General features: G+C 44.2%; 1 protein-coding gene across 1 annotated transcript in view; it reads right to left on the bottom strand.

Moving 5' to 3' along the window:
- Nucleotides 1-342: 342 nt before the first annotated feature.
- The window catches only part of LOC311130800 (inactive tyrosine-protein kinase 7-like), a gene marked incomplete at its 5' end in the record, with an annotated part of 32,253 nt that continues 7,489 nt past the window's right edge, over nucleotides 343-25,106 (bottom strand). The window contains 19 exons of the mRNA XM_084163598.1: nucleotides 343-2,101; nucleotides 2,660-2,838; nucleotides 3,132-3,283; nucleotides 3,656-3,736; nucleotides 4,110-4,363; nucleotides 4,501-4,662; nucleotides 5,010-5,207; nucleotides 5,581-5,708; nucleotides 6,153-6,297; nucleotides 6,721-6,870; nucleotides 7,350-7,469; nucleotides 10,166-10,301; nucleotides 11,078-11,214; nucleotides 11,679-11,945; nucleotides 12,267-12,397; nucleotides 14,323-14,470; nucleotides 14,728-14,912; nucleotides 15,325-15,427; nucleotides 16,438-16,734. Coding sequence (XP_084019724.1) covers nucleotides 1,941-2,101; nucleotides 2,660-2,838; nucleotides 3,132-3,283; nucleotides 3,656-3,736; nucleotides 4,110-4,363; nucleotides 4,501-4,662; nucleotides 5,010-5,207; nucleotides 5,581-5,708; nucleotides 6,153-6,297; nucleotides 6,721-6,870; nucleotides 7,350-7,469; nucleotides 10,166-10,301; nucleotides 11,078-11,214; nucleotides 11,679-11,945; nucleotides 12,267-12,397; nucleotides 14,323-14,470; nucleotides 14,728-14,912; nucleotides 15,325-15,427; nucleotides 16,438-16,734 — 3,134 coding nt within the window. The 3' untranslated portion in view covers nucleotides 343-1,940. The remainder of the gene's footprint in view (nucleotides 2,102-2,659; nucleotides 2,839-3,131; nucleotides 3,284-3,655; nucleotides 3,737-4,109; nucleotides 4,364-4,500; nucleotides 4,663-5,009; nucleotides 5,208-5,580; nucleotides 5,709-6,152; nucleotides 6,298-6,720; nucleotides 6,871-7,349; nucleotides 7,470-10,165; nucleotides 10,302-11,077; nucleotides 11,215-11,678; nucleotides 11,946-12,266; nucleotides 12,398-14,322; nucleotides 14,471-14,727; nucleotides 14,913-15,324; nucleotides 15,428-16,437; nucleotides 16,735-25,106) is intronic.

Raw genomic sequence — 25,106 nt, 5'->3', positions numbered from 1 at the left:
AAATGGTGGAGCTGGCCTGCGCTCATCAGTCGAGATCAGTCTGGATTTAGGATTCACAGTACTTCATCCAACATCACTCTCTGCAAGTTGGACTGACCCTCAAAGACAAAAAAAACAATACAGACTTGCTGAGTTTGATGATACCTATATTAACTTTGGACAAAGCATGAATATCCTTGCAGAGGGTTATTTTTTGTTAAACTGTTGAGATAGATATATTTTTTAAGGTGTACTCTTTTACTCAAGCCAAACTCTACAAGTTACCAGCGAGATCTTATATTTGTTAATAATGCTGTACGCACAATATTTCCCATACGGCGTACAAACAGAAAAGGCACATTTACAACAAAAAAATATTTTATTGGACCAGCACCATGTATATGCCATGGCTATTATGTGTTTTTTTTTTAAACATACTTAAAATAGAACCAATACACAAATTGCTACAGTTCAGATGAAAGATGGATTTTGTACATAAAAACAAAAAAAACTGCAATGTATAAAAATGTTCAAGTAAAAAAAGTAAATATTAAAACAATAGCAAGACAGCAATCTGATGCAAAGTCCTTCATTTGTCAGGCACTTACACATTTTTTTTTCAAAAATTCAGGAGAGAACCTTAATTCCATTTTTTGGGGGTTCAATAAATGACTTAAATGAATTATTCCACACATCATAAAATGCCTTGCACATAAACAAATTATATCAAAGAAGCTTAGTACCTTTCTATACATTAAAAACATACAAAACAGGACCTTGAAAATAAGTTAACAGGTCTCCGAAACAATCCTTCTAGAATACAAAAAGATATAGTTGTGATCAGTGCATGTATTAAGCATGTATACAAAGCACTATTCGACGAAGGTCTACAAAGAAAGGTTTCTCCCACTCTGATTGGAAAAGCTCAGGTTGCAATAGAATCAGACGATAGGATTGGATGATTGATAGGCAAATGGAGCAGTAACATTCAGACATCTTTGATAGGAGTACAAAACTGTTCATGGGTGGCCTTTGTAAAATAGCTAGCCTATAATGCTACAGCTTAGATGCTCAGTTACCTTAACTCCAAAATAGCATGTTGAAGCTAATTCATGGTCCATATACTGTCACGACTATACTTTACATCAACCAAAGATTTACCTTCACGGCAAGGAAAACTAGTGTTGTGAGTGTTGATTCTGTCCACACTCCAGCTAAACTTCAAAGTAAAGTTCAATAATGCCACCGCTGGCCCTTTACCTTATTCTGATAATATCTAACAGGGTGAGACACATTAGATTTTTACTCCTGAAGAGGTTGTACCTTAATGTTCACTTTGGTTCTGGGCAGAAAATGTCAATTTTGTCTTGTCCATTCACAAACATGAGTAACAGAAAAGATCCAATTGGGGTGAAAACCGTGCCAACGTTAACTGCCATTAGTTTCTAGATGAAATGTTATAGACGCCATTCGACCTGCTAAGGCACAATTATAAGTCCTCATTGTAAAAAATTGTCACTTTAATCCATAGAGACGTGAAGGAGAAGCTCATTGGATGTTGATCTCTTCTCTCATTTGGGACCAAAGTAAGAAATATGCATTCCTTGTTGTTAAGAGTCTCTTTCTGCTCTTGCAGACGCTAACTACAGACGCCAACAAGGCAGAGTAGGATAGTCCTGGAGTGCGAGACACACAAACTCAAAAGGCCAATACATGCATGCTCGCACACACACACACTCATATACACCAACACCTGTATACATCCTTCACATGCACACTGATCCACAGGTTTGTGTGTGTATGGACTTAATCACTTCATCCTCCCAAATGTAATCCCATTTGTACACAACCGCTCTCACACACAGACACACTCACACACTTGTCACCTCCCCCCCATTCCTAACACATTCATACCCTTACACACACACACACACACACACTGTGCACCTGGGCCGTGTGTGTTACACCTTGCTCTCGGAGGGCAGTTCGCTGAGGGCAGAGACGATGTCGCTAAAGCAGGAACGGTCCTTGGGGCTGGAGGCCCAGCAGCGCGTCATCAGCTTGTACACCCGGGAAGGACAGCCCTGGGGCAGGGGCAGCTTCCCCCGGCCCTCCCTCAGCTCTGGTAGAGGGGAAGACGTGAGAGAAAGACATACATGGGGTGAGAGCGAGCGAGATGCAGGGAAAGAGAGGTGAAAGATGGAGGGATAGAGAAATAAAAACATGGAGGGAAAGAACGTGTGAAAGTTACGAGTCAAACTCTGAAATAGATGGGAACCAAAATAACATTTATACCTCACTATCCTTTCACTCATGACCACTACTCTGAAAGGACAGAACAGGAGAGCGCAATAAACCTTAAAAAGGGGAATTCCTCCACTTTTGAACCTTATATTCGTCATCTCCAGCATTACCGCAATGTCAACATATGTGAAAACAGCAGGTTTCTATGCTTTCTACTCAAAAAGACAGAAGAAAAGGCTTTTTTGATGACATCATCCAGTGACATTGATGACATCATCCAGTGACATTGATGACATCATCTGGAGTGCATTGTGTGGTTTTAAACAACTACGAGCAAAGGTTAGTAAAGTAACCATTAGGAGGATGACAAAATATGTGCCCTTGAAACAGTGGTCTTCTACCTCTACCCCCATCTTGGATGAAGCACTTCCCTCACCTTCGAGGACCTTGTCGTGGTCGAGCGCAGCGTGCGGCAGCTCTCCCAGGCTAAACACCTCCCACATGAGCACGCCGAAGGACCACACGTCCGTCTTGGTGGAGTAGTCGTCCTCGAACACGGCCTCGCTGGGCAGCCAGCGCAGTGGGATCCACACCTGCCGGTAGTGATAGTACTCACTGGAGGGGAGGAAGGATACACAGGTTAGCACCAGGACTAAGGTAACCTCCACTTTGGGTGTTGTTTGGTAGTCAGTCCATTGGGTGGCGCCACAGTTAATTTAGTCTGTCATAATTCATCACTATACATATCACAGGTCTCTTTAAATGGAGACTTACTTCGGGAAATCTAAATTCGATACAATTATGCTGTAACTGGATTCATCGAAATTAATCAAAACCTTGAAAATGTGGTTTTCAACCGGAAGTGATCTTTCCTGGTTAAATCAAGATTGAATCAAATGTAATCTTACTCGTTGTAGACATCTTTGCTGAGCCCCAGTGCAGACACCTTGACCTGCCTCTTCGCGCTGATCAGACAGTTGCGGGTGGCTAGGTCCTTGTGGACGAAGCGCTGATTGGATAGATGCTCCATCCCCCGGGCAACCTGCAGACACACCCCCACCTGAGGGAGAGAGTGGGACATAGGAGCATTAAATCACTGTGTGTTTTCAAGCATATGTGAGCCTTCAAGTGAGTGAGTTAGCGTGCGTGTGTTTAAGCATTTTAATGGCTTTTTTATTACATCTTATGGTTAATCTGTTTCTCCTTCTGAGTGGTCCAACAGGCACAGTGAAAGCCAGTGGCATGATGCAACAGGAGAGACTTACTGTAAGCACCAGCTACCAAATCCTGGCCTACTGCACTGAAGCCAAGACCTGTTTAAGATGCTAATGTCTGCCTTCTTTTGAATGTGTGCTTGAGTGTGTGTGTGTGTGTGTGTGTGTGTGTGTGTGTGTGTGTGTGTGTGTGTGTGTGTGTGTGTGTATAAACTGACCTTCTGCTTGGTGCTGAGGTGATGGGACTTGGGTTTCTCCTCCTTGTTCTTGGACATCTTGAGGTATTGCTTCAGGTCCCCCTAGGAACATATACACAGGTCTGGGGTCGATGCTAAATCATGGATGACTTAAAAAAAGGACACCCGCACACGTTTTTCACTGCACTGAGGTCAGTGTGTGCGTACGTAGCTCATATTTTAAATCGTATGTATTTCATCAATGCATTTTATCTTAATACCCATTTATGTCAATGATGCAATTGACTGCCATGTAGGATACATAAATAAAGTGTGTGTGTGTAGGGTGAAGTTAAGTTGCCCCTAGACACTGATCTTGGGTCAGTTTAGCATTTCCCCCACTAATGGCTAAGGTTTGGGGGAGCGGAAGCTGATCCTAGATCTGTACCTCGGGGAAACTTTACCCCGGAGCGTAAGCAGGTAGCTCCCCCCTTACCATTTCAGCGTACTCCAGTATGAGGTAGTGGGGCTCGGCTTCCCTGCACATGCCCAGTAGGCGCGCCAGGTTGGGGTGGCCCAGCTTGCCGAACATCTCGACCTCGCGACGGAACTCCAGCTGTAGCGTCTCGTCCCGCGTCTGCAGACTCTTCACCAGCACCACTGTCTCCTCCTCATCCTCACTGTCTCTTCCTCCTGCCGACATGAGGCCCTTGGCTTTGGCCAGGAACACCTCGCCAAACTCACCTTTCCCTGTGGAGGATAGGGGAATCAGTATAATTTTATATACCCTTTATTTATACAGGTAAGTCAACTAAGAACAAATTCATATTTACAATGACGACCTTTCCAAATTCTTATTTACAATGACGTTATGTGTTGCGCCATACCCAGAGTGCTGATGGTGGTCAGGTTGGCGCGGGGGTAGTGCCCTTTGTCGTGGCTGCTATGGCGCTTGTTGTTGGCACTGCTGGCCGTGGTGCCCATGTTGGTCAGTGCCACCTCCTCCTGGATCTCAGCAGTGGCCTGTCCATTGGTCTGCACCGTGCCCCCTGTAGTGCCAGGACAAAATGGCATCCTTCAATACCGGTAACTAAACATGCGGATTGTTTGTACATACTCCACTTTACATATCGGTACCCATCACTAGGAATACATGTACATACAGTGCAACTACTATACATATTTGTAATGTTTTCAACAAAAGGTAAACTCAATTTGCCTCATACTAACAGGAAAACCAGAAACGATTGAATTTAACTGAATGGAATCGACTGTGAACGCTGACCGTTGAGGTGCTCTGTTTTGGGCTCCTCTCCCTCAGCGCCCCTTGTTGAGTCTATTGGGGTTGCTACTCAACTTTACTCAACCAAGTGAATCAAATCGACTGAACACTGACCGTTGAGGCGCTCAGTCTCAGTCTCCTCTCCTTCGGGGCCCTTGAGTCGCTTGGCGTTCCGTCTCTTCTTGCAGTAGAACATCAGACCCAGGACGATGATGATGTAGGCCACGGCGGCGCCCACCGATAGGCCGATTGTCTGGATCATCTTATAGGGCGCCTTTTCGTCCTCCTCCAACGAGTGGTGCACAGGCTTCTCTGTAGGCACACAGACGCAGACACACAAAAGAGTCAGGTAACATGATGTGCTTCTCTATTGAATTAAAGTCTTCTATTGAAGTCTCTATTGAATCACCATCTCAGCATCAGATGTCAAGTGGACACCTCAAGACGGCGCCACTTAATTTCATCCTTTCTAAATGAGACATTGCAGTGCCGAAATGTGTTTCATTTGTCTTGACCCTGTTACCGTCATTACACATTCAAGCACCAAAATAGGTATTTACAGTTTGGTGCTCTGTTTTATTTCCTCCACCTACCACAACCATAAAAAATACTTTAGACAGCTGCAGCAGGCACACAAAGTTTCTCCAGAAACGTTACTTTTTTTATTTTTCCCCTGGTGTCTTACCTACAACGTAGAGCTCTGCCGATGTGTGGCCGATATTGCAGCTGTTGCCAGCGATGCATGTGTAGCTTCCCGTATCCTCCACGCTCACATCTTGGATGACCAGAGAACCATTGGCCATCTTCTGAAACCTGGAGAGCAAACAGCAGGAGGGGACAGGGGTGAGGCCGTGGCTGCATTCAATTCCTTTCCCTCGTTTACTCCTATTCACGGTTGATCCAGTCCTATTTCACTCCCTACCCCTTCCCCTTGGCCTTAACCCTTCAATATCTGAGGGGTCTCGCGGTTTAAGCAGTGTAGTGGAGGAGCTTCCACCATATTGCATTTACCTTAGAGAACCGCAAACAATGAAGGGTTAGCCCTAAGGGAAGGTGTAGGAAGAGAATTGGGACTGGCTGATAGCAATATGGCAAAGGCTAGATGGTTTCTTATTATGGTATGGAAGATGTCACTAGCAAAACGCACTATCCAAACATGCCATTTAGCATGGTGTTCAGAATGAACAACCACATGAGAACCCAAATACTACAAAATGACTTTGGGCCTTAACAAAACAGACAGTTGTGGTTCTCTACCTGCTCTTGCGAGGCTCCAGGAACTTGTCTTTCTTCTTCCACTGGATAAAGGGCTGGGGGTCGCCGGTGGCCTGGCAGTGCAGAATGGCTGTGTGGCCCTGGTAAACAGTGGTGTGCTCCGGCTCCATATTAAATGTTATATACACTGGGAGAGAGAAAGAGAGGAGAAGGAAAGAACAAAATAGTGGAAGAGAAGTTGGTTTTAGTTGCGTTGGAGGCAGCTTTGGTGATGGTGGCATTAGCACAGTTGGTAAAATCATTGGTAAAGAAAATAGAGAAACATTATTGGTGTTTGTTTACGTTCTGCCATCTTGAGTACTGCCATCTTAATTGTTTTTGTTTCTAAACCTAATTCTGGAACTTAATCAATTACTGTCACAGGTTGGCTGGAGCATACATACACATTTTTCACAGGTAGAAATCAATCTCTGGTTAAAAGTAGAGGACGACAACCGGAGGAACCTTGGTCTATGTGGTGTCTGGTTGTATAGGTGGAAGCTTTGTGGTGTGTCTGTGACCTGCATTGGTGTGGTTGGCATTAGTGCCACTAGTGTTAGTGGAGGGATACCTGCTACGGTGAGCTGCACGGAGGCTGTGATCTGGCCCTGCAGGCTGTTGGATGCCAGGCAGGTGTAGTTGCCCGCGTCGTCCCTCGTCACCTTTGCGAAGGTGAGTACGCCGCCGGTCTGGACTACATGCTCCGACAGCTCACTGCCATCTGTAGGGGGGGAATATTAGAGATTCAGATTCACGTTTATTGTCCTACAAGTGGAGCATAGCTCACACATTACATACACAAAACCCATTTAGAAAACACAGCAGGAAACAAACAATGTAACAGTTGAGAGAGATCAGTCCAATCTCAACCCCTAGCCTAGGCCTATTAAATTCCATTCCTGGAGGGCCAAATTCTCTTCTAGATTTCATTCTAACCTTCGTGTGTCTGGGATTGACGACCCTACCCCTAAACACATACATCTGAAATGGGTGTAAAAAATATGGCAGAAAATCTGACTATGCCAATAAGCTAGGCAGTTATTACCATATTGCTTACACCCCCGCTATCCTTTGAGATCTACTAGAAGTGTCTAGGTACAAGGGTTAGGGGCTAAGAGTAGATTTTGGATTGGATTGAGCAACATAGGACTCAGACACACACACGTACAAAGGCAGGCAAGGAGGTCCGCGAACACCCACCTGCTTTGGTCCACTGGATGGTGGGGGTCTCGCGGCCCTTGGCGGAGCACTGCACAGTGCTCTCCTTGTCCAACTCCAGACACTGGGAGGGCTGGGGGGTGGGGGTGAACTTCAGCTTCTCTGGACGAAGGAGACAACCGTGTTGGAGACGTTAGAGCACAGAGTAGAGGTGGAGTAGAGACACACACACATGCAGACAAAGACACAAGCATACACATATCCAAGCATACACATATCCAAGCATACACATATCCAAGCATACACATATCCAAGCATACACATATCCAAGCATACACACACACCAGGGTTTCCGCCGGACAAGTGACCAGGAAGACGTACATTTATCGGACATTTGATACATTTACCGGTCATCCATATGCATTGGGTGCATAACCCATTAGGTCTTCCACCCACGCAGCCAGCGGCATCAATAAATGAGGGATATTGGCCAAAAGAGACATGTCCTTAAAAACAGCCTATAATTAATTACAAAATACTATTCCTTGTCTTTCGATGTGCTGCATATGCAAAACTGAATTTCTTTATACTTGTCAGATAGGCTACTGGGTCTGCTATACAGATATAGGCGTTCAGCAGGGGACTAATTCGTTAATTTTCAATCAGAATATTTTTTATAAAGATAAGCATTATATTGTAAGAGTATAGGAGTAACTCCTCTGTAGCTCAATTGGTAGAGCATGGCGCTTGTAACGCCATGGTAGTGGGTTCGATCCCCGGGACCACCCATACGTAAAAATGTATGCACACATGACTAAGTCGCTTTGGATAAAAGCGTCTGCTAAATGGCATATTATATTATTATTATATTATAACTCTGGTAGGCCTGAAACAGTCTTCCTCACCTCAAGTTAAATAATAATAATATGCCATTTAGCAGACGCTTTTATCCAAAGCGACTTACAGTCATGCGTGCATACATTTTGTGTATGGGTGGTCCCGGGGATCGAACCCACTACCTTGGCGTTACAAGCGCCGTGCTCTACCAGCTGAGCTACAGAGGACCACAAGTTCAACTGTCGAAGTCAGTTGGAGTGCCGGTGCGCACTGCCTTCATATCATAGGCCTGCAGTATAATGGCTACACCAAACCTTCACAAAAGCTTCTAAACTTTATTAGGGTAATATCAAAAGTAAGTAAAAGAAAATGGCTCAACAGAATGAAACAAAACCTGTGAACTGGTTTAAACATTCACAAAAGTTTTGAACAGGCTATATTTCAGCAATTACCAAGAAAGGCTAGTGCCTACCGTACCCAACAAATGACAGCAATAGGCTAATTATATTTATTTTACAACAGGCCTACTTAAAACACATCTTAAACTAAATACGGAGCACACAATTAAAAAGACAGATTAAAAAATTTTTAGCCAACAAAAATGTCTCAACAGAATGAAAAAAAACACATTTTACATATTTAAAGAACTGGTTTAGATTAATAAATAGGTCTACAATAACATATTATTATAAAAAATGTTTTTATAATAATGTTCCAAAATTGCATCCTACCTGAATAGCGAGTTGCATCCTGCATTTGGCCGCGCCAACATTCATCTCATCTTTGTCCACTACAATATTAGAACTTGTCCATTCCCCTTGTAGCAGGGATCCAGACTAACATTTTCCCATGGTGGCACTGGTGCAACTACGTTTTTCAGTTGGTGGCACCAGCCCATGATTTGGTCACACCCAAAATGTTCACGTCATCACGCAATAGAAAAAAGGAGTAGGCCTATCATCTTATAAAGTAATTCAGTGCTTTATTAAAAAGTGTATTAGACTACTGAGATGGTATTGAAGTAAGTCGTTTCATCATCTTTTCATGTGATTCAAAATGCATTTTGGGTAGAAAATCATACTATTGTTATATTTTATTGTTAAAATAGGGATTCAGATATTATTATTTTTTTTGGTTCAATAGAGATGACTTTGCCTGCATCTTTATGTGCTCTAATATCATAGGCTAATTTATTTGGAGCCAATTCACCACCTGAGTAAGTGGAAACTCAAACACATTGGCTAGATCACTAGTTCTAAATTGAATACCCACTGCTAGTAGCCATGTATCAAGCTAACAGTACATTTAATGTCCCCAAAAAACGTTGCAGTTGTAGCCTACCGCCCAATGAGGCCTATTCACTCGCAATGACCAATGCGCATTTCACACGCTACAATCAGAACACTTTTCTTTCTCCTGGATAATTTTTTCAGTAGGGAAAGGAAAGCGTGGCTCGTTCGACACAGCAGCAGGCTCCAGCGAAACCGGTACAGGTAGGTAGACACTTTCATAACAGGAATCATGAGGATAATGCACTTTACTTTGTTTCAGCCCCCTAGAAAATAGGACGTTTTGAGTGAGGTGAATGAATGTGCAGCTCGCACCGATGCAACCAATAAATGTATTACTTGCACAGCCAAGTCAAAGGCCAGCAAAATGTGACTAAATGGTCGCAGTCTCGAGCCCGGTCTTTCCTTTTACTTCAATGAAAAAGGCCTCAATCGTCGTAATCAACAGTAGCCTAGGCCAAGGCTCCTCTCTCGCTCTCTTTCTCCTCAGCAGGGCAGCCTCCGACACTTTGGCCGGCTACAATTTTATTTATCGGCATTTCATTTATGTTCTCTCGCTCTAGCTCATACACACGCTCTCTCTCTCAAACACATGCTCACACACACACACACACACACAGAAGCACACACACATCATGGCACTACCACATACCTGCATGTGGTCTTGCTCGCTTACAAACTCACACCTACGCATGTGCACGCACACACACACACACACACACACTCACTCACCAAGTACGAAGACCCTGGCCCGGCCCTCCACCCTCCCGGCTTCCGTCTGGCTCCGACACATGTACAAGTGGTTATCATACACCTCCACACTGTTGATCCTCAGGGTCCCGTTGGGGTACAGCTTAAAGCGAAAGTCCTACAGTCAAACGATAACAATGGGTTAACAATAGGTTAATGGAAATGAAAGTTACAGATTACACCTTTATGCATATTTACAGTTCTGGACATTAAAAAGTTAATCTGTATTGCAGCACAGTAAAAAAACATTGCCTTCAAAGTGAATATAAATGCACCGTCAGGGGCATATTTGAGAAATGTATTTCATTACATGGATTATTGTTAGATGATTCTTAATGAACTTGACCCTTGGCCCTTACGTGACACTGCGAGAGAATGTCACATTAACGATGTCCAGAACTGTAGGTAAATATAAGTATATACACGGAGTGTACAAAACATGACATATTGCGTTGCACCCGTTTCCCTCAGAACAGTCTCAATTCATCAGGGCTTTGACTACAAGGTGTCGAAAGCATTCCACTGGGATGCTGGCCCATGTTGACTCCAATGCATGCTTCCCACAGTTGTGTCAAATTGGCTGGATGTCCTTTTAAATCTTTTGTCTTGCCCATTTACCCTCTGAATGGAACACATACACAATCTATGTCTCAAGGCTTAAAAGGTCCTTCTTTAACCTGTCTCTTCCCCTTCATCTACACTGACTGAAGTGAATTTAACAAGTGACATCAATATGGGATCATAGCTTTCACCTAGATTTACCTGGTCAATCTATGTCATGGAAAGAGCAGGTGGTCCTAATGTTTTGTACACTCGGTGTGTAGTAGTTCTTAGTGTATATTCCCCCTTCTTTTTAGAATGACCAGGACACACAGTTCGGACCACAGGACTGACCTCGGCGGTGATGGGGATGAAGTTGCGGTACCAGGTAACCTCGGGCTGGGGGGTGGCGTGGGTGTGGCAATGCAGGTACCCAGGGAGGCCCTCCTCCAGCTGGCTGTCCTCTGGCTTCGTCACCCACTCCGGAGGGGCTAGGGGATACACACATGTAGCATGTCTACACCAAATACATTTCAGCGGGTGCAGGTTACAACAAATGCCACACTCCTGGAGAGCCACAGTCCTTCAGAGTTTTGTCCAACTCCTGCCTCAGCAGTGAAACACCTGGGTCATGTTCATTAGGGCACACTGTAGCAAAATGTTACACAACGGAAAATGGAAATGAGCGTTTCTTATTGGACAAGTTAACATACTACCTCCCTGCTTCCCTCGATTTTAGACCGTTTTCTTCCATTTCGACCACAAATACCCTTTTCACACCATCTTGCTGACCTGATCCAAACTGTGCTGGCTCTGATATTTTCATTTCACATTGTGCTTTTTAGCAAGGTTCCAGAGACAATTGTGGATGTGTAACCAGACCAGCTTGGTTTGGCTTGGCTCAGTAGTGTGAAAAGCCTTTAGGGTCTTGGTCAGGCTTGAGGTCTATACTCACTGGCCACGGTGACGGTCAGCTCCTGCCTCCTGGTACCGGCCTTGTTCTGGCCCAAGCAGGTATACAGTCCCGAGTCTTCCCCCTGGGTGGGGCTGAAGACCAGCTCCAGTCCGTCCTGGTAGACCCTGCCCTCTGAGGGGACGCGTTCCCCGCCCCGCTCCCACCACACATCTGGCTCCGGGTGGCCGCGAGGAGGGCGGCAGGACACCCGCTCCAGGGAGTTGGCCGAGAAGACCTGGCTCTGGCTGGGGCCCATCTCCTCGATCTCTGTAAGGGGTGGGAGGAAGTATTTGAAGTGATAGTCCATCATGACATCAGTAATAGAAGACAAAAACCATGAATTAAGACTGCAAAGCAAATATATTGTGTCCTAATCATGAAGGCAATGCAGTATACCACTCAACTGTAGAGTGGAACTGTTGACCCTGCCGTGCCAATCCAGCTAAAGATAGTGCAGATTAGCGAGGGATCAAATGTATTAATGGAGTTAAACTGTGACAGGGTTCAGTGAGTTAGACACAAACTGATGGATTCAAACATCTGTCGAGGCAGTGTGTCAAATCTGCCAAAGCTGTGCGTGTCCCTTACCTGCTAGGTTCACGGTGGCCTCCAGAGTGACAGGGAGTCCGCGGGGCCCTTTGGCCACACATTTGTAGAGCCCAGTGTTTCTGGGCTTCACCTGGGTGATGAGCAGGGAGCCATTGTTCAACATCACCAACCTAGGGAGGGAGAGACAGAAAGAATGTCACAACAAAATACAGACTTATTTCCGAATATTTTCTGGAAAGTTGGCCAACTCAGAAAAGAGGACTTGTTGTTTGTTGAACATTTTCTGTATATTTGTACATTTTAAAAGGACTCTTGGAAGAGATACTAATAAACAAACATTAGCGGTTTGCAGAATTCACAAAATGTCGACATGCATCCAAAACGTATATTCATAAACACAGGTACACAACATGCACATGCCTGCCTGCACGCACATTTATATAGTGGAGACGGCTTCAAACTGTCATTCACATCTAGGAGACGGTACTTAGTCGTCACGCATCTGGTATATATAGTACCAGTCAAAGGTTTGGACACACCTACTCATTGAAGGTTTTATTTTTATTTTTTTACAATTTTCTACGTTGTAGAATAATAGTCAACACATTAAAACTATGAAATAACACATATGGAATCATGTAGTAACCAAACATTTTATTAAACAAATAAAACTATATTTTATATTTGAGATTCTTCAAAGTAGCCACCCTTTGCCTTGATGGCAGCTTTGCACACTCTTGGCATTCTCTCAACCAGCTTCACCTGGAATGCTTTTCCAACAGTCTTGAAGGAGTTCCCACATATGCTGAGCACTTGTTGGCTGCTTTTCCTTCACTCTGCGGTCCAACTCATCCCAAACCATCTCAATTGGGTTGAGGTCGGGTGATTGTGGAGGCCAGGTCATCTGATGCAGCACTCCATCACTCTCCTTCTTGGTAAAATAGCCCTTACACAGCCTGGAGGTGTGTTGGGTCATTGTCCTGTTGAAAAACAAATGATAGTCCCACTAAGCGCAAACCAGATGGGATGGCGTATCGCTGCAGAATGCTGTGGTAGCCATGCTGGTTAAGTGTGCCTTGAATTCTAAATAAATCACAGACAGTGTCACCAGCAAAGCACCCCCACACCATCACACCTCCTCCATGATTCACGGTGGGAACAACACATGCGGAGATCATCTGTTCACCTACTCTGCATCTCAAAGACACGGCGGTTGGAACCAAACATTTCAAATTTGGACTCATCAGATCAAAGGACAGATTTCCACAGGTATAATGGCCATTGCTCGTGTTTCTTGGCCCAAGCAAGTCTCTTCTTCTTATTGGTGTCCTTTAGTAGTGGTTTCTTTGCAGCAATTCGACCATGAAGGCCTGATTCACGCAGTCTCCTCTGAACAGTTGTTGTTGAGATGTGTCTTTTACTTGAACTCTGCGAAGCATTTATTTGGGCTGCAATCTGAGGCAGGGAACTCTAATGAACTTATCCTCTGCAGCAGAGGTAACTCTGGGTCTTCCTTTCCTGTGGTGGTCCTCATGAGAGCCAGTTTCATCATAGCGCTTGATGGTTTTTGTGACTGCACTTGAAGAAACTTCATGACATTTTCCGGATTGACTGACCTTCATGTCTTAAAGTAATGATGGACTGTCGATTCTCTTTGCTTTTTGAGCTGTTCTTGCCATAATATGGACTTGGTCTTTTACCAAATAGGGCTATCTTCTATATACCAACCCTAGCTTGTCACAACACAATTGATTGGCTCAAATGCATTAAATTCACTTTTAACAAGGCACACCTGTGAATTGAAATGCATTCCAGGTGACTACCTCATGAAGCTGGTTGTGAGAATGCCAAGAGTGTGCAAAGCTGTCACCAAGGCAAAGGGTGGCTACTTTGAAGAATCTCAAATATAAAATATATTTTGATTTGTTTAATACATTTTTTGGTTACTACATGATTCCATATGTGTTATTTCATAGTTTTAATGTCTTGACTATTATTCTACAACGTAGAAAATTGTAAAAAAATAAAAATACAACCTTCAATGAGTAGGTGTGTCCAATCTTTTGACTGGTACTGTATATAAATCCAGTCTTACCGGGACTTGTTGGTGATGAGCTCATCCTGGTGGTACCACTCTTGGGTGGGAGGGGGCTCGGCGGTGAACAGGCAGTTAAGGAGGGCCTCCTCGTTCCTCATCACCACCAGGTCCTCAGGAACCACCACAGGATGAGGGAAGCTCTTATCTATACAGAGGAAGGGATGAGAGAGAGTAAGGGAGGGGGGGGGAGATAGTGTGGTATGAAGAGACTGAGAAAGAGGTATACAGTACAAAGAGTACATAAGAAAGGAAAGAGAGTGGTCAAATGGCTCTCTTCAGCTCTGGCTTCTATTCACAATGTTGATGCCAATAGGGCTGGGTGTTGCTTTGCAATTAAACTATGGGGGAAAACTGCAATCCCTCCTCACCTCTTCTTTATTGAATCTTTGTCCATATACACACCTATAATATTGAGGGTGAAGTTGGCATTGCTGCACACGTGCCCGGCTGGATTTTTGGCACAGCAATAGTAGAGGCCATTGTTGTCTGGGCTGGCACTGGGCAGGGTCAGAGTTCGCTCCTTGTTGTTGATCTGATGGCTCTTCTCCGGCAGGCGCACGCCGTCTCTGTACCAGTGGCATGTTGGTCTGGGGGAGGAAGACATGACTACTTAATATGCATGAGGGAGTTGGCACATACGAACAAGTGGAGAGACTGATGAACGCTATAGTGGTTAAATCAGTGCTCATTGGTCACCAGTATATTTACTTATCATGGATACAAAATCAAGTTGGCGTCCTTCTTCATAACGCAATGAGTCCAGTGAAAACACAAGGTAAAGTGGGGACTCATAAGGCAACGTGGGGCCTTGTAAAGGCATCAGCATGCTTCAGTTTGGCTAGCTGAACCAAACGAGTATGCTCGCATACTCCCTTAAAATATTTTCGCTTGAAAAAGCGCCAATAGTAGCATTTGTCCATTTTGATATGCACAAACTCTTCCGAACAGTTTCGGCTGGGAAGCATGCGGACACCTTAAGGCTGTGGTTGTGTTTCTCACCGTGGGTGTCCATCAATGTTGCACCTGAACGTCACAGGGGCAGAGCTCTCGATGTCCTGCTCTGATGCAGGATCTTTCAGGGTCACCCCACCACTCTCTAGCCCTGTGTGACGAGAGAGAGAGAGAGAGAGAGAGAGAGAGAGAGAGAGAGAGAGAGAGAGAGAGAGAGAGAGAAGAGGGCAGAAAGGAGTAGAAAGAGTGGAAAGTTGTAAGAGCGAGGGAATGTACATAGAGAGGTAGGTAGAGTGAGTGTTAAAAGACAGAAGGTAGAGAGCGAGCACAGAGGAAGAGAGAGATGGAGGGTTAAAAAAAGGAGTGAAAAATTTAAAAAAAAGCTGTCAAACCCCCCCCCCCCCCCCCCCTCCCGCTGCTCATTAACACAAACCAGCCATTCACACCTGGCCGGCTAACTTAGCACCGGCTACCAAAACAGCACCCTTCCCTTTCAGCTGACCTTCCTGGTTCTGTGACACAGCCAGCCAGACCAGACGGACACTGCAACTTCACAAGCGGTCCATCTTGGCAGAGGAAATAAAGGACAGCTTTGTCCGCCCCGCACTCAAAATAACCTCTCACGCGGGCGTGATTTCGTTTTTGGTCCAGCGGAAATAAAAGTTAGGAAAAAAGAAAAGAAAAGCACTGGCTGGCTCTCAGAGTCTTTATAAGTATGAGGCAGCGTTTTCTTAGTGCTTGAGGAGATGTGTTTGATGCCTGTTATATAGATGGAGGTTGCAGACACACATGGGAGGAATAAATACTCAATAAGTTCAAATCTATGACTGCAAGGCAACTGTCAATATTCTAAACACGTAGGTCCTCATAAGGTCTAAGATGGTGTTAATTGCTGTGCAGCCAATTCAATGCATTTGGCAAAATTATTGCAGTAACATACACATAATTATGCCTATTATTTGCTATTACACTGCCACCCATGCTTACTTTGAGTGCTAGATTGAGTCATATCAATATCGGAAATATGTGTATGGATTTAACAATTGCACCTCTATTTACAGTATTTTGGTTATGATAACTCAAAACACTATGATTTAAGGGAAGGGCTTACACTGATGAGAAGTATGTAAGTAAAAGTAAGTAGTATTTAAGTAAACTCACATTTGATGTTGAAGGACGCCTCCGTGGAGCGCTCCTCTTCTCCCGTGGCGTTGTTTGCGGCCAGGCACTGGAAGGTCCCGGCGTCCAGCACCCGGTCCACAGTGGTGAACTTGAGGTTGCCGCCCTCCCGAAAGCGGCGCTCCGTGTCGTTCACCGCATCGCCGTTTTGCAGCCAGCTGTAACTCACGCCCTCCACGTCGCTGACCTCGCAGCGTAACATGGCGCTCCGGCCGTGCAAGGCATCCTGGGACTTGGGCTCCTTGGTGAAGTGGAAGGAGGCGGCGTGAACGGTGAGAACTGGAGGATGAAAAAAAAAAGAGAGAGAGAGAGAGAGAGGGAGGAATTAATTGTTTTGCTCTTACGTGTTACGCTAAACCAAAAATGATTCAGTTCACAACAGACCCTGCATTTGATGCACAAACAAATTAAACTTATTTTTCTTCCTTGAAAAGATCAAGTCAAAAAGACTACTTTCAGCCATCCGCACATCAACTCAAGAGATCATTTAAAGGAAAGAGGACAATGCTTTTTCCCCTTCCACCTTCTCCCCTTTACGCCCTTGGCTCTTTTGTCCACTGGCAGCTGGGAGTAGAGAGACAGACTCCCAGGTGTGCTGCAGTAAGACAAACAGACAAAGACAGACACCCAGGTGTGCTGCAGACAGACCATGGCCCCCAGCTTCTCTGGGCATGGTTCATAACTCCTTGGCCTCCCTCCTCTTGCTGAGTGACATGCCAGGTATGTACTCTGTCATCCCAAATAATAACCACGTCTCCTGCAAGACCATCAGTTTCCACTTCCATTGCTACATGCACAAAAAATGCTGGTCAGGAGATTTTGGATGTTGCTAAACAACCGGCCAACGAACTTCAAAGTGGTTTGGATGACACAACAACACCCTAGCTGTAAATAAGCAAAAACTTCAGAAAAGTGAACTATCCCTTTAAGGGTGCAGTATAAGCCATTAGAACACCCTATAGGACACATATTGCCATTAATTACATTAAAACAATACTAGGTTGTCCTTTCGGATTGTTTAAGAGGCATTTAAATGTTCAGATTCCAAATTGGCGCAAGCAAATCACACTTTCGTGCAACTCATTAATTGACGTCAACAGGAGAAGTGAGCAAAAATGTACACAAGCGGATCAAGTCAAACTACTAGAATAATAAGGGTGTACCTTCAAATGAATAAATGCTGGTAATACCAAGTATGAATTTCAATGAAGGATTTGTTTTTCTCCCAATGTCCCAGACGTTGAATAGAGTACCACTGATCCTCAGTGATTGGCAGGGCTTGTCTGGAACTCAGAGCTGCCCATTCATCCAGACAGATGACTGCCTGAGACCGAGACGGCAGTCTGTCTCGCTCCAGTGACTGGTTACTGGGGCCCAGGCCGAGCGAAGGCCCATGCTGGGAGCAGACCAGTCTGCAGTGGGTGTGGGAAATAAAGCCTCTGCTTTCCCATGGAGAGGAAGGGGGAAAATGGCACAAGCAGGCTACACTTTTAATGAGCAGAGAGGATGAATGACTGGCACTCATCAACTGAGCTGATATCAGTGTTTTCCCTAATGTTGTCGTAGGTAGGCGGGCACTGTGCCATCACTCAGTTGACCCCCCTCACTCCACCATGGCATGCATACCACCTTACTTTGGCATTTGGCCTCTGTTGGTGTGGAGATTGCTGTGTTATAGAAAGGGGTGGGGGGTACAATAACTGTCTACGACTGATACTATATTTGCATTTTTGAGTACCGAATTCGTCATAGTTATATTCATATTATGTTCTGTTTCATAAGTCTATCAACAATAAATGTACTGCAGTGTGATAGTATGAAATACAAATCCATGTGTGGACTCGAGAGACTGGTTGAAAGAACAACTAAACAAGACTTATCCTGAACAGTTCAACCAAAACAGTTCAACTGTGCCCAATGCGGCTGCACCTGGTTCTGTCTCTTTTTAATACACACGGACACAATGTCAACACATCGCAGGTCGAGAGCGCATACCGGCGAAGGGGATGGAATGCGGAGTGGCATCTACCCGGCTTCAAGAGGTTGAGGTATTAATTCTTACCCCTCAGCCTTGGATGAATGGGACTCCTGGGTTACCCAGCAAATGTGACACAGAGTAAAAGTGTCTGAACATGCATGTATTTTAGTTGCCTGTATTTATACAAAATAATAAGTCAATTAAGAGCAAATCTTATTTACAATGATGACCTGTCCAATGACTTCTTCGTTCTGGTGGGATATCAAGCTCCCCCTCTTTCCATACCAAATTAAAAGCTCACAGCCTTGCTAGCTACACAACTCCAGTCAATTACACACTGGAAGTACACAACACGCTGTGTTCTCACTGCTTCCAGAGTGGTTCTCTCATTGGAAGTACCTAGTGAGGGTCTAATTGAGACAACAGGAAGGAGAGTAGCCCCTGGTGCCCAATAACAATGACCCAGGACTCATCTCTCTGGCTCTGTACTAGCTCTCCCATGTCCTGTGGTCCACTATCTATCTATCTATCTATCTATATATATATATATATATATATACATACACTCTCTGTCTAGCTCTCTCCTCTACAGAGGAGGCCACATTCCAAACTTAGCGCAGCCAGAGTGGCAGGACAAGCCATTATCTGTTCCTGTTGCTGCCATGGAGACAGGATCCTCTCAGGGAGTACTCTTAAGAGGGTACCAAGACCCAGAAGAACTGAACAGACTAGAGAATAGGGAGGCTATAGCTATTCTGTCTACTCAGACCTCCATTATTCAAAACTACTAGTCACAACAAGTGTAAAAACAGAGCCTGTTGATGGTGTCATTCAAGAGTCATTGCAATTGATAAACAAAGCTAAATCTAGGCTATTCAATAAATGACGTATTCTATTTAAAGATGGGGTTCATTCGGACGTTCTCTCAGAAAACAAAAGAATGGTGATGCCTACTTTTATCCTAAGCAGTGGTGAACTAGCCACCACAGAGAAATCTAACATTTCCTGCATTTACCAGAACATCATGTTGGACCATTGGAGTCCAGTATGCTTTATTTTCTATAGAATTTGAAATCATGAGATTCTCTGAGATATCAGGAATGGCAAGGGTCTTGCACATTTAAAGTGTCTACAAAATCAGTGTCTAGGTGAGGACCCTCTGCAGAAATGCCTTTCGCTGGAACATTCCCAAACCTCTTCCTGGATTCCAGGGCAGGAATTTAGAGTTTGAAGTGACAAAGGTGGCATTCATGGTTGCTGGAGCAGTGGAACTATACTAACCGAGTGTAAGCAAACATGATTGGCTGAAACATGAACCACAAATGGAACCTGTTGCTGCATAAAACGCTGCACATTACATCACAACTGGGATCTGATCAACAAACATAACCTACCTCCCAAGATTGCGCTAAATCAATATGTGAACCTGAAGATGCAAATCATGCACCAAACAGGGAAGCAAATAAGTTGAGGTGTCAATCGATACGACGTTACATGCGTTGGATTGGTCAAGTTGTAAACTCGTCCAGTCGGTATAAGTTATGCACTCTGAGCTTTAGAGCTTTCTCTTCCAGCTCGTATAGTGGTACCCTACTAGTCTCAAAGCTCAACTTGGCTCTGTTAGTGCCAAAAAGCTCCTGTGGTTTCTCCCTCCCTCTCGCTCTCTCTCACAAAGGAGGCCTTTGATGCACAGCGGTCAATGACCCTCTGGTGTAAAGATACTGGGTCTGTGACTGGTTCCATTTGAGATACCTACAAGGCTTCGTTGCGGATGCAGGGACCTCCCACCAAGCGCTATTGACTGTAGGCAGGAAAGATGGGCACAGAAACATTTGAGGTTTAATTCACAACAGACAGAAGGCTGTGGAATGTGAAGACGACTGGGAGAGACCACAATGGCAAATTGTAGAATAAAAATGAGAATGTTACCTTACATTGTGGGCTTCCTCTGTTGTAACTTCAAACTGACCTATTTCGATGCTATATACCAGGGGTAAGGAGGACTCCATGGATGCATGGATGTGAGCAGACTCATATTTAACAATGGTGTAGAGTTGCTTTGGACCACCTGTCCACTAAAGGAGCCAAGCATTAAATTGAGCCATGGTTAAAACAAACCCACCCTGTGAAATATGACCAGAGTGGTTTGACCCACCGGACACTGAGTAGCGGGGGGGGGGGGGGGGGGGGGGGGGGGTCCATAAATGACACAACAGCCTTGTACGGAAATTTGAGCTTGCCACAATTATTACTGAGGTATGTTTCACCATACCCACGGTTCGCAAGGCTGAAGAGCATCGTTATGCAAATACACAACAGTAGAAACTGAATCTCCCATTGTCCTCATCTCATCCACTTGAGACTGCGCCATGGGAGCATGCGAAAAACAAATTAAGTCATCGAGCTCCGTGGCTGTCGAGGGCGAGAAGGCAACATATTAGAGCACTTATCACTTTCAGCTGCTGATTTCCCTGGGGTAACCTAATAGCCCAGAACGGCCTAATAGTCAGGCAAGGCAGTTGGGCCTGCGGTATCACACTGGGCCTGGACTCCTCAAACAAACAGCCATTTAAGGGGTGTGGGGGGGGGTTGCAGTCGAAGGGGGTAGGTGGGGGTTCACAAGGCCAAGCGGAGGGCCCGGGGAGAGCAGGAAGTTGGGTGTTTGTGCAGCTGCTCCCACGTCGAGGGACACAGTGTCAGGCTGGACATGGCTAAACAGGTGCCCGCTCTGAAATGCCCGCAGATACTGAGATTAACCAGTGGGGGACTGCGGTCCATTGGGACAGTGCAGTAGGAGCAAGTCACCCTTCATTTAATAACACACAGTCCAGATTGACAGACAACAGGCAAAAGGGGAGACCTGGAGGGGCTGGCGGGAAATACACTCTGATAAGGGCCATGATGCAGAGGTGCAGGATGCCAGTGAATTGGTTGCTGGCAGAACATTAGAACATGCAGAACCTTGGTCAGTCAGTGGCACACAATGTCTCACGTCAGATGGCGTCACTCCTCCGCGACGTGCGTCCCTCAACCGGTCTTCTTGTAGGACGTGGAACTCATATTCAAATTTGAATATTGAGCATCCGCCATTCAAAAAATGTAAAATAAACCGCATTTCAAACAGTCAGCAATAATCTAATGAATTCACGGCATGTGAAATTAGGCTAAATAAGCCCCACTAATAATGTATTTATTTTATCAAACTAGTTTAACCTGCTTTTTTTTGTTGTTGCAATAATCACTGATCTGGCTTTTAAGTCTGTCTATGAACATGCCCTTTTTGTTAAAACATTTTACCAGAACAATGCATAATGCACATTCACTAATAATGACTAACTTCTTGTAGCAGGTATTACTGTATAGAAAATGAACACAAGTCTCATAAACAATCTCTCAAGCAGAAGAACGTGCTAGTGAGTAGCCAGCTAATGTTTATATTTCAAGTTTAGCTAACTTGAATCTATTTGCAATCTAACAAGGCAGAACAGTTGAATTGTTATGAACACACCCTTCTGTCCGTCTCAACTGTTTGAACAGGGCTCCCGAGTGGCGCAGTGGTCTAAGGCACTGCATCGCAGTGCTAGCTGTGCCACTACCGGGAGACCCATTGGGCGGCGCACAATTGGCCCAGCGTCGTCCAGGGTAGGGGAGGGAATGGCCGGCAGGGATGTAGCTCAGTTGGTAGAGCATGGCGTTTGCAACGCCAGGGTTGTGGGTTCGATTCCTACGGGGGGTCAGTATGAAAAAATTAATAATAATGTATACATTCACTAACTGTAAGTTGCTCTGGATAAGAGCGTCTGCTAAATGACTCAAATGTAAATGTAAAAGCATGCTAGCCTGTCCACTTTGTTCAGATGTTGAGTTGAAATCAAGTGGCCTACCTTATTTCTCAGAATGAAAACGAGTTGCCAGTTCATTATATAATTGTGTTTGAATGCGTATTGCACATTTATAATAAAAATAAAAAAATAAAACAGACTAGACAGCTAGTATAACAGTCTTTAGCTAAAATGTTGATAGCGGTACATGGTACCGCAATGCCGCGCGCGACAAACTGAGCATACGTTTTCCAGAATCAATGTTCGTTGATACTCCTGTTTAAGTAGTGTCTGCTCTGTGCGCAATTTGAGTAGTTGAAACATAAAAAGGGTATCATTAGAAAGGAAACTTCTTTATTACAGTAAAATAATGTCTCAATGTGTTTCAGTGTCCATTTGACAGATTCTGTTGGACCAAACCTCAAATAGCGAGTTGAAACCGCTTGTCAGAAGGGAAGAAGTGATCTCTCAACTTTGTTGGTGTGGCAGGGGGAGGGGCTTGGTGTGTGTGTGTGTGTAAATGTAAACAGAGAGGAAAAAGGCAAAGCGAGAGGTTTCACTCTTACCAAAAATCCCAATGTGTTTCTATGGGCTTATTTTGGACCTAAGCTTGTCGTCTGCCTTTCCGCGAAGAAGACGAGACCAAAAAGACAACATGAGAACAAGCGGACATAAACGCTCATAAAAACGAAAAATTCAAAATAAATGGATTCTTGCGATACAGGCATTTGGAATTAATTCGATATAGTGCCCAGCCCTAGGATGGAACTGTTCTTTGAGTTTGCATTGCAGCGGTTCTCTTCTGTCCTGTCATCAAAGAGAGCATGGCATGAGATTGTATCGGAGCCGATGAGGCTTTAAACCCTCAGTGAACCGTTCCTTTCATTTAACACAGGGGCCCAGCTGTGAGATGGATACCCATCTGTGGCCAAAACATTTATATGAGAATCCCCTGCCCCTTCACTGCACATACAAGGGACAAAACAGCTGGAGGGGGGTGGGCGCAGAGATGAGTGGGAGCGTGCTATGGCCATACATGGTCATTTTCTTGGTGGAGATTATGAATGTAAAAAAGTATTTAAATTACATGACACGACTAAGACACAAATACTAGAGAAAAGTCTAATGAATTTGATCTGTAACATAAAACAAAATTAAACCACCAACGCTTCACCCCCCCCCAATTGCCACTGAGTGGAACATACCCAGTGGTTTACTTTACGACTCCCCATTAAGCATGGCTCCAACCATTCACAAGGGAGGGGGGCATTCATTTTCTTAACCTAAAAAAGGTCAACGACACTCACAGAATTTCAACACTTTTGAGCCATTGGAGAACATTATGGATTTGCAGGGGCAATTCCACGGTCACGGAATAATACCATTTCTAAGTACAACTCTGTGCACAAGGACTACTTTAACAATTTCCACAGAAAATGTTTCCTAAACTAATTTAGTGTAAAAACTGTGCAGATGCAAACTTTTTTTAACAGAATTACGGTAAAATCTCCCTCAGGTTTTTATGCGACCACGTTTCCCAAAAACTCTTAAATATCTGCTCTGAATTAAGATTCAAAGATGTCTGCAGAAAGAATGGGGTGTCAGCTATGACATAGCACCTTCAAAACATATATTTTGGTTACTGAACTACAGTAAGTGAAGTGGATTTACACCCGGTAATGGAATTACATCATGGGTCCCTGATCTGTACTACACAGAAATGCATAATTATGAATGTCTTTCTCTGTTTCACAAGTTTGGACAGCACAGCGCAGCACAGTTCAATACATTGTAGTAGAGTAAATTACATTATAGTAGAGGTCAGTACAGTAGAGTATAGTTCAGTACAATATACTGTACTATAACACATTTCTCTGTACTGTACTACATTGTACCGTACTCTATTTAGCAGACTAAACTCAACGATTTATGATGGAGTTGAGTGGCAACTAGTGTGTGGGCGGACTGCAGCATTTACACATGAATTGTCCTGTGTAAAAGCAGGCTATTCTTTGGGTGCTGAAATCTGTAGTTATACTCCACTATGCTCTACTCACTGTACTGTGCTATCCAAACTTGTGAAACATATGTCTATGATAGGTTCCGATTTGGTCCAGTCCGGTCCGTCTGACGTCGGTCAGTGCGTTAGGATGCTGGTTACAGGGGGCTCATGGGTTGGTGTCATTAAGAGCTGGGAGAGGTGACATGAACTGGACAGTGAGAGAGAGAGAAAGGGAGAGAGACAGGGAGGAGTTGTCCAGACTCAGATTGTTTTAACACTCTTGGTTTCACCACCAGACAACAGAAAGAGAAAGAAAACAGTTTTGAGCTGAACATAACAGTATGACAGCGGAAGGGAGGACAGTAGCAGGTGACCCAACTGTGATTTGTGACTATTATGATTTCCCATTGTAGCCAATTCAGTTGCAGTAATTCCATTACTGATTTTGGGGGTAATTCAGTTACCAATTTGGTATTGGAATTATGAGTTTTATTCACTTAATAATTAATAAATAAAATTGATATCAGTAAAATCACTATAACTAATTGGTAGGTCTACCATTACTTGTTCCTTCTGTGAACTTTCATTATCCTCCCTCCTCATGAGGGAGAGACATTTTAAAATATCTTAAAGACATGTGGGTTTTTGGTTACGGAATTAAGGAGGCACAAGGCAATATTTCTTAAACTTACAGAAGGTAAACAATTTCTCCAAAACGAAATATAAGTGTTGATATTAGTTGGCAGGGTTTTGATTCATTTCTGATAACATCTACAAGGGAAAAGTCTTTAAAGTTTTGTAAGACACCTTTTCCATCTGATCCAGAAATTAAAGCCTTAACTTATGCCTA

The sequence above is a fragment of the Coregonus lavaretus genome, assembly GCF_964263955.1.
Source record: "Coregonus lavaretus genome assembly, chromosome: 6".
NCBI classification, from domain to species: Eukaryota; Metazoa; Chordata; class Actinopteri; order Salmoniformes; family Salmonidae; genus Coregonus; species Coregonus lavaretus.
The sequence above is the reverse complement of the archived record's forward strand: the minus strand, read 5'-3'. Positions and strand labels throughout refer to the sequence as shown.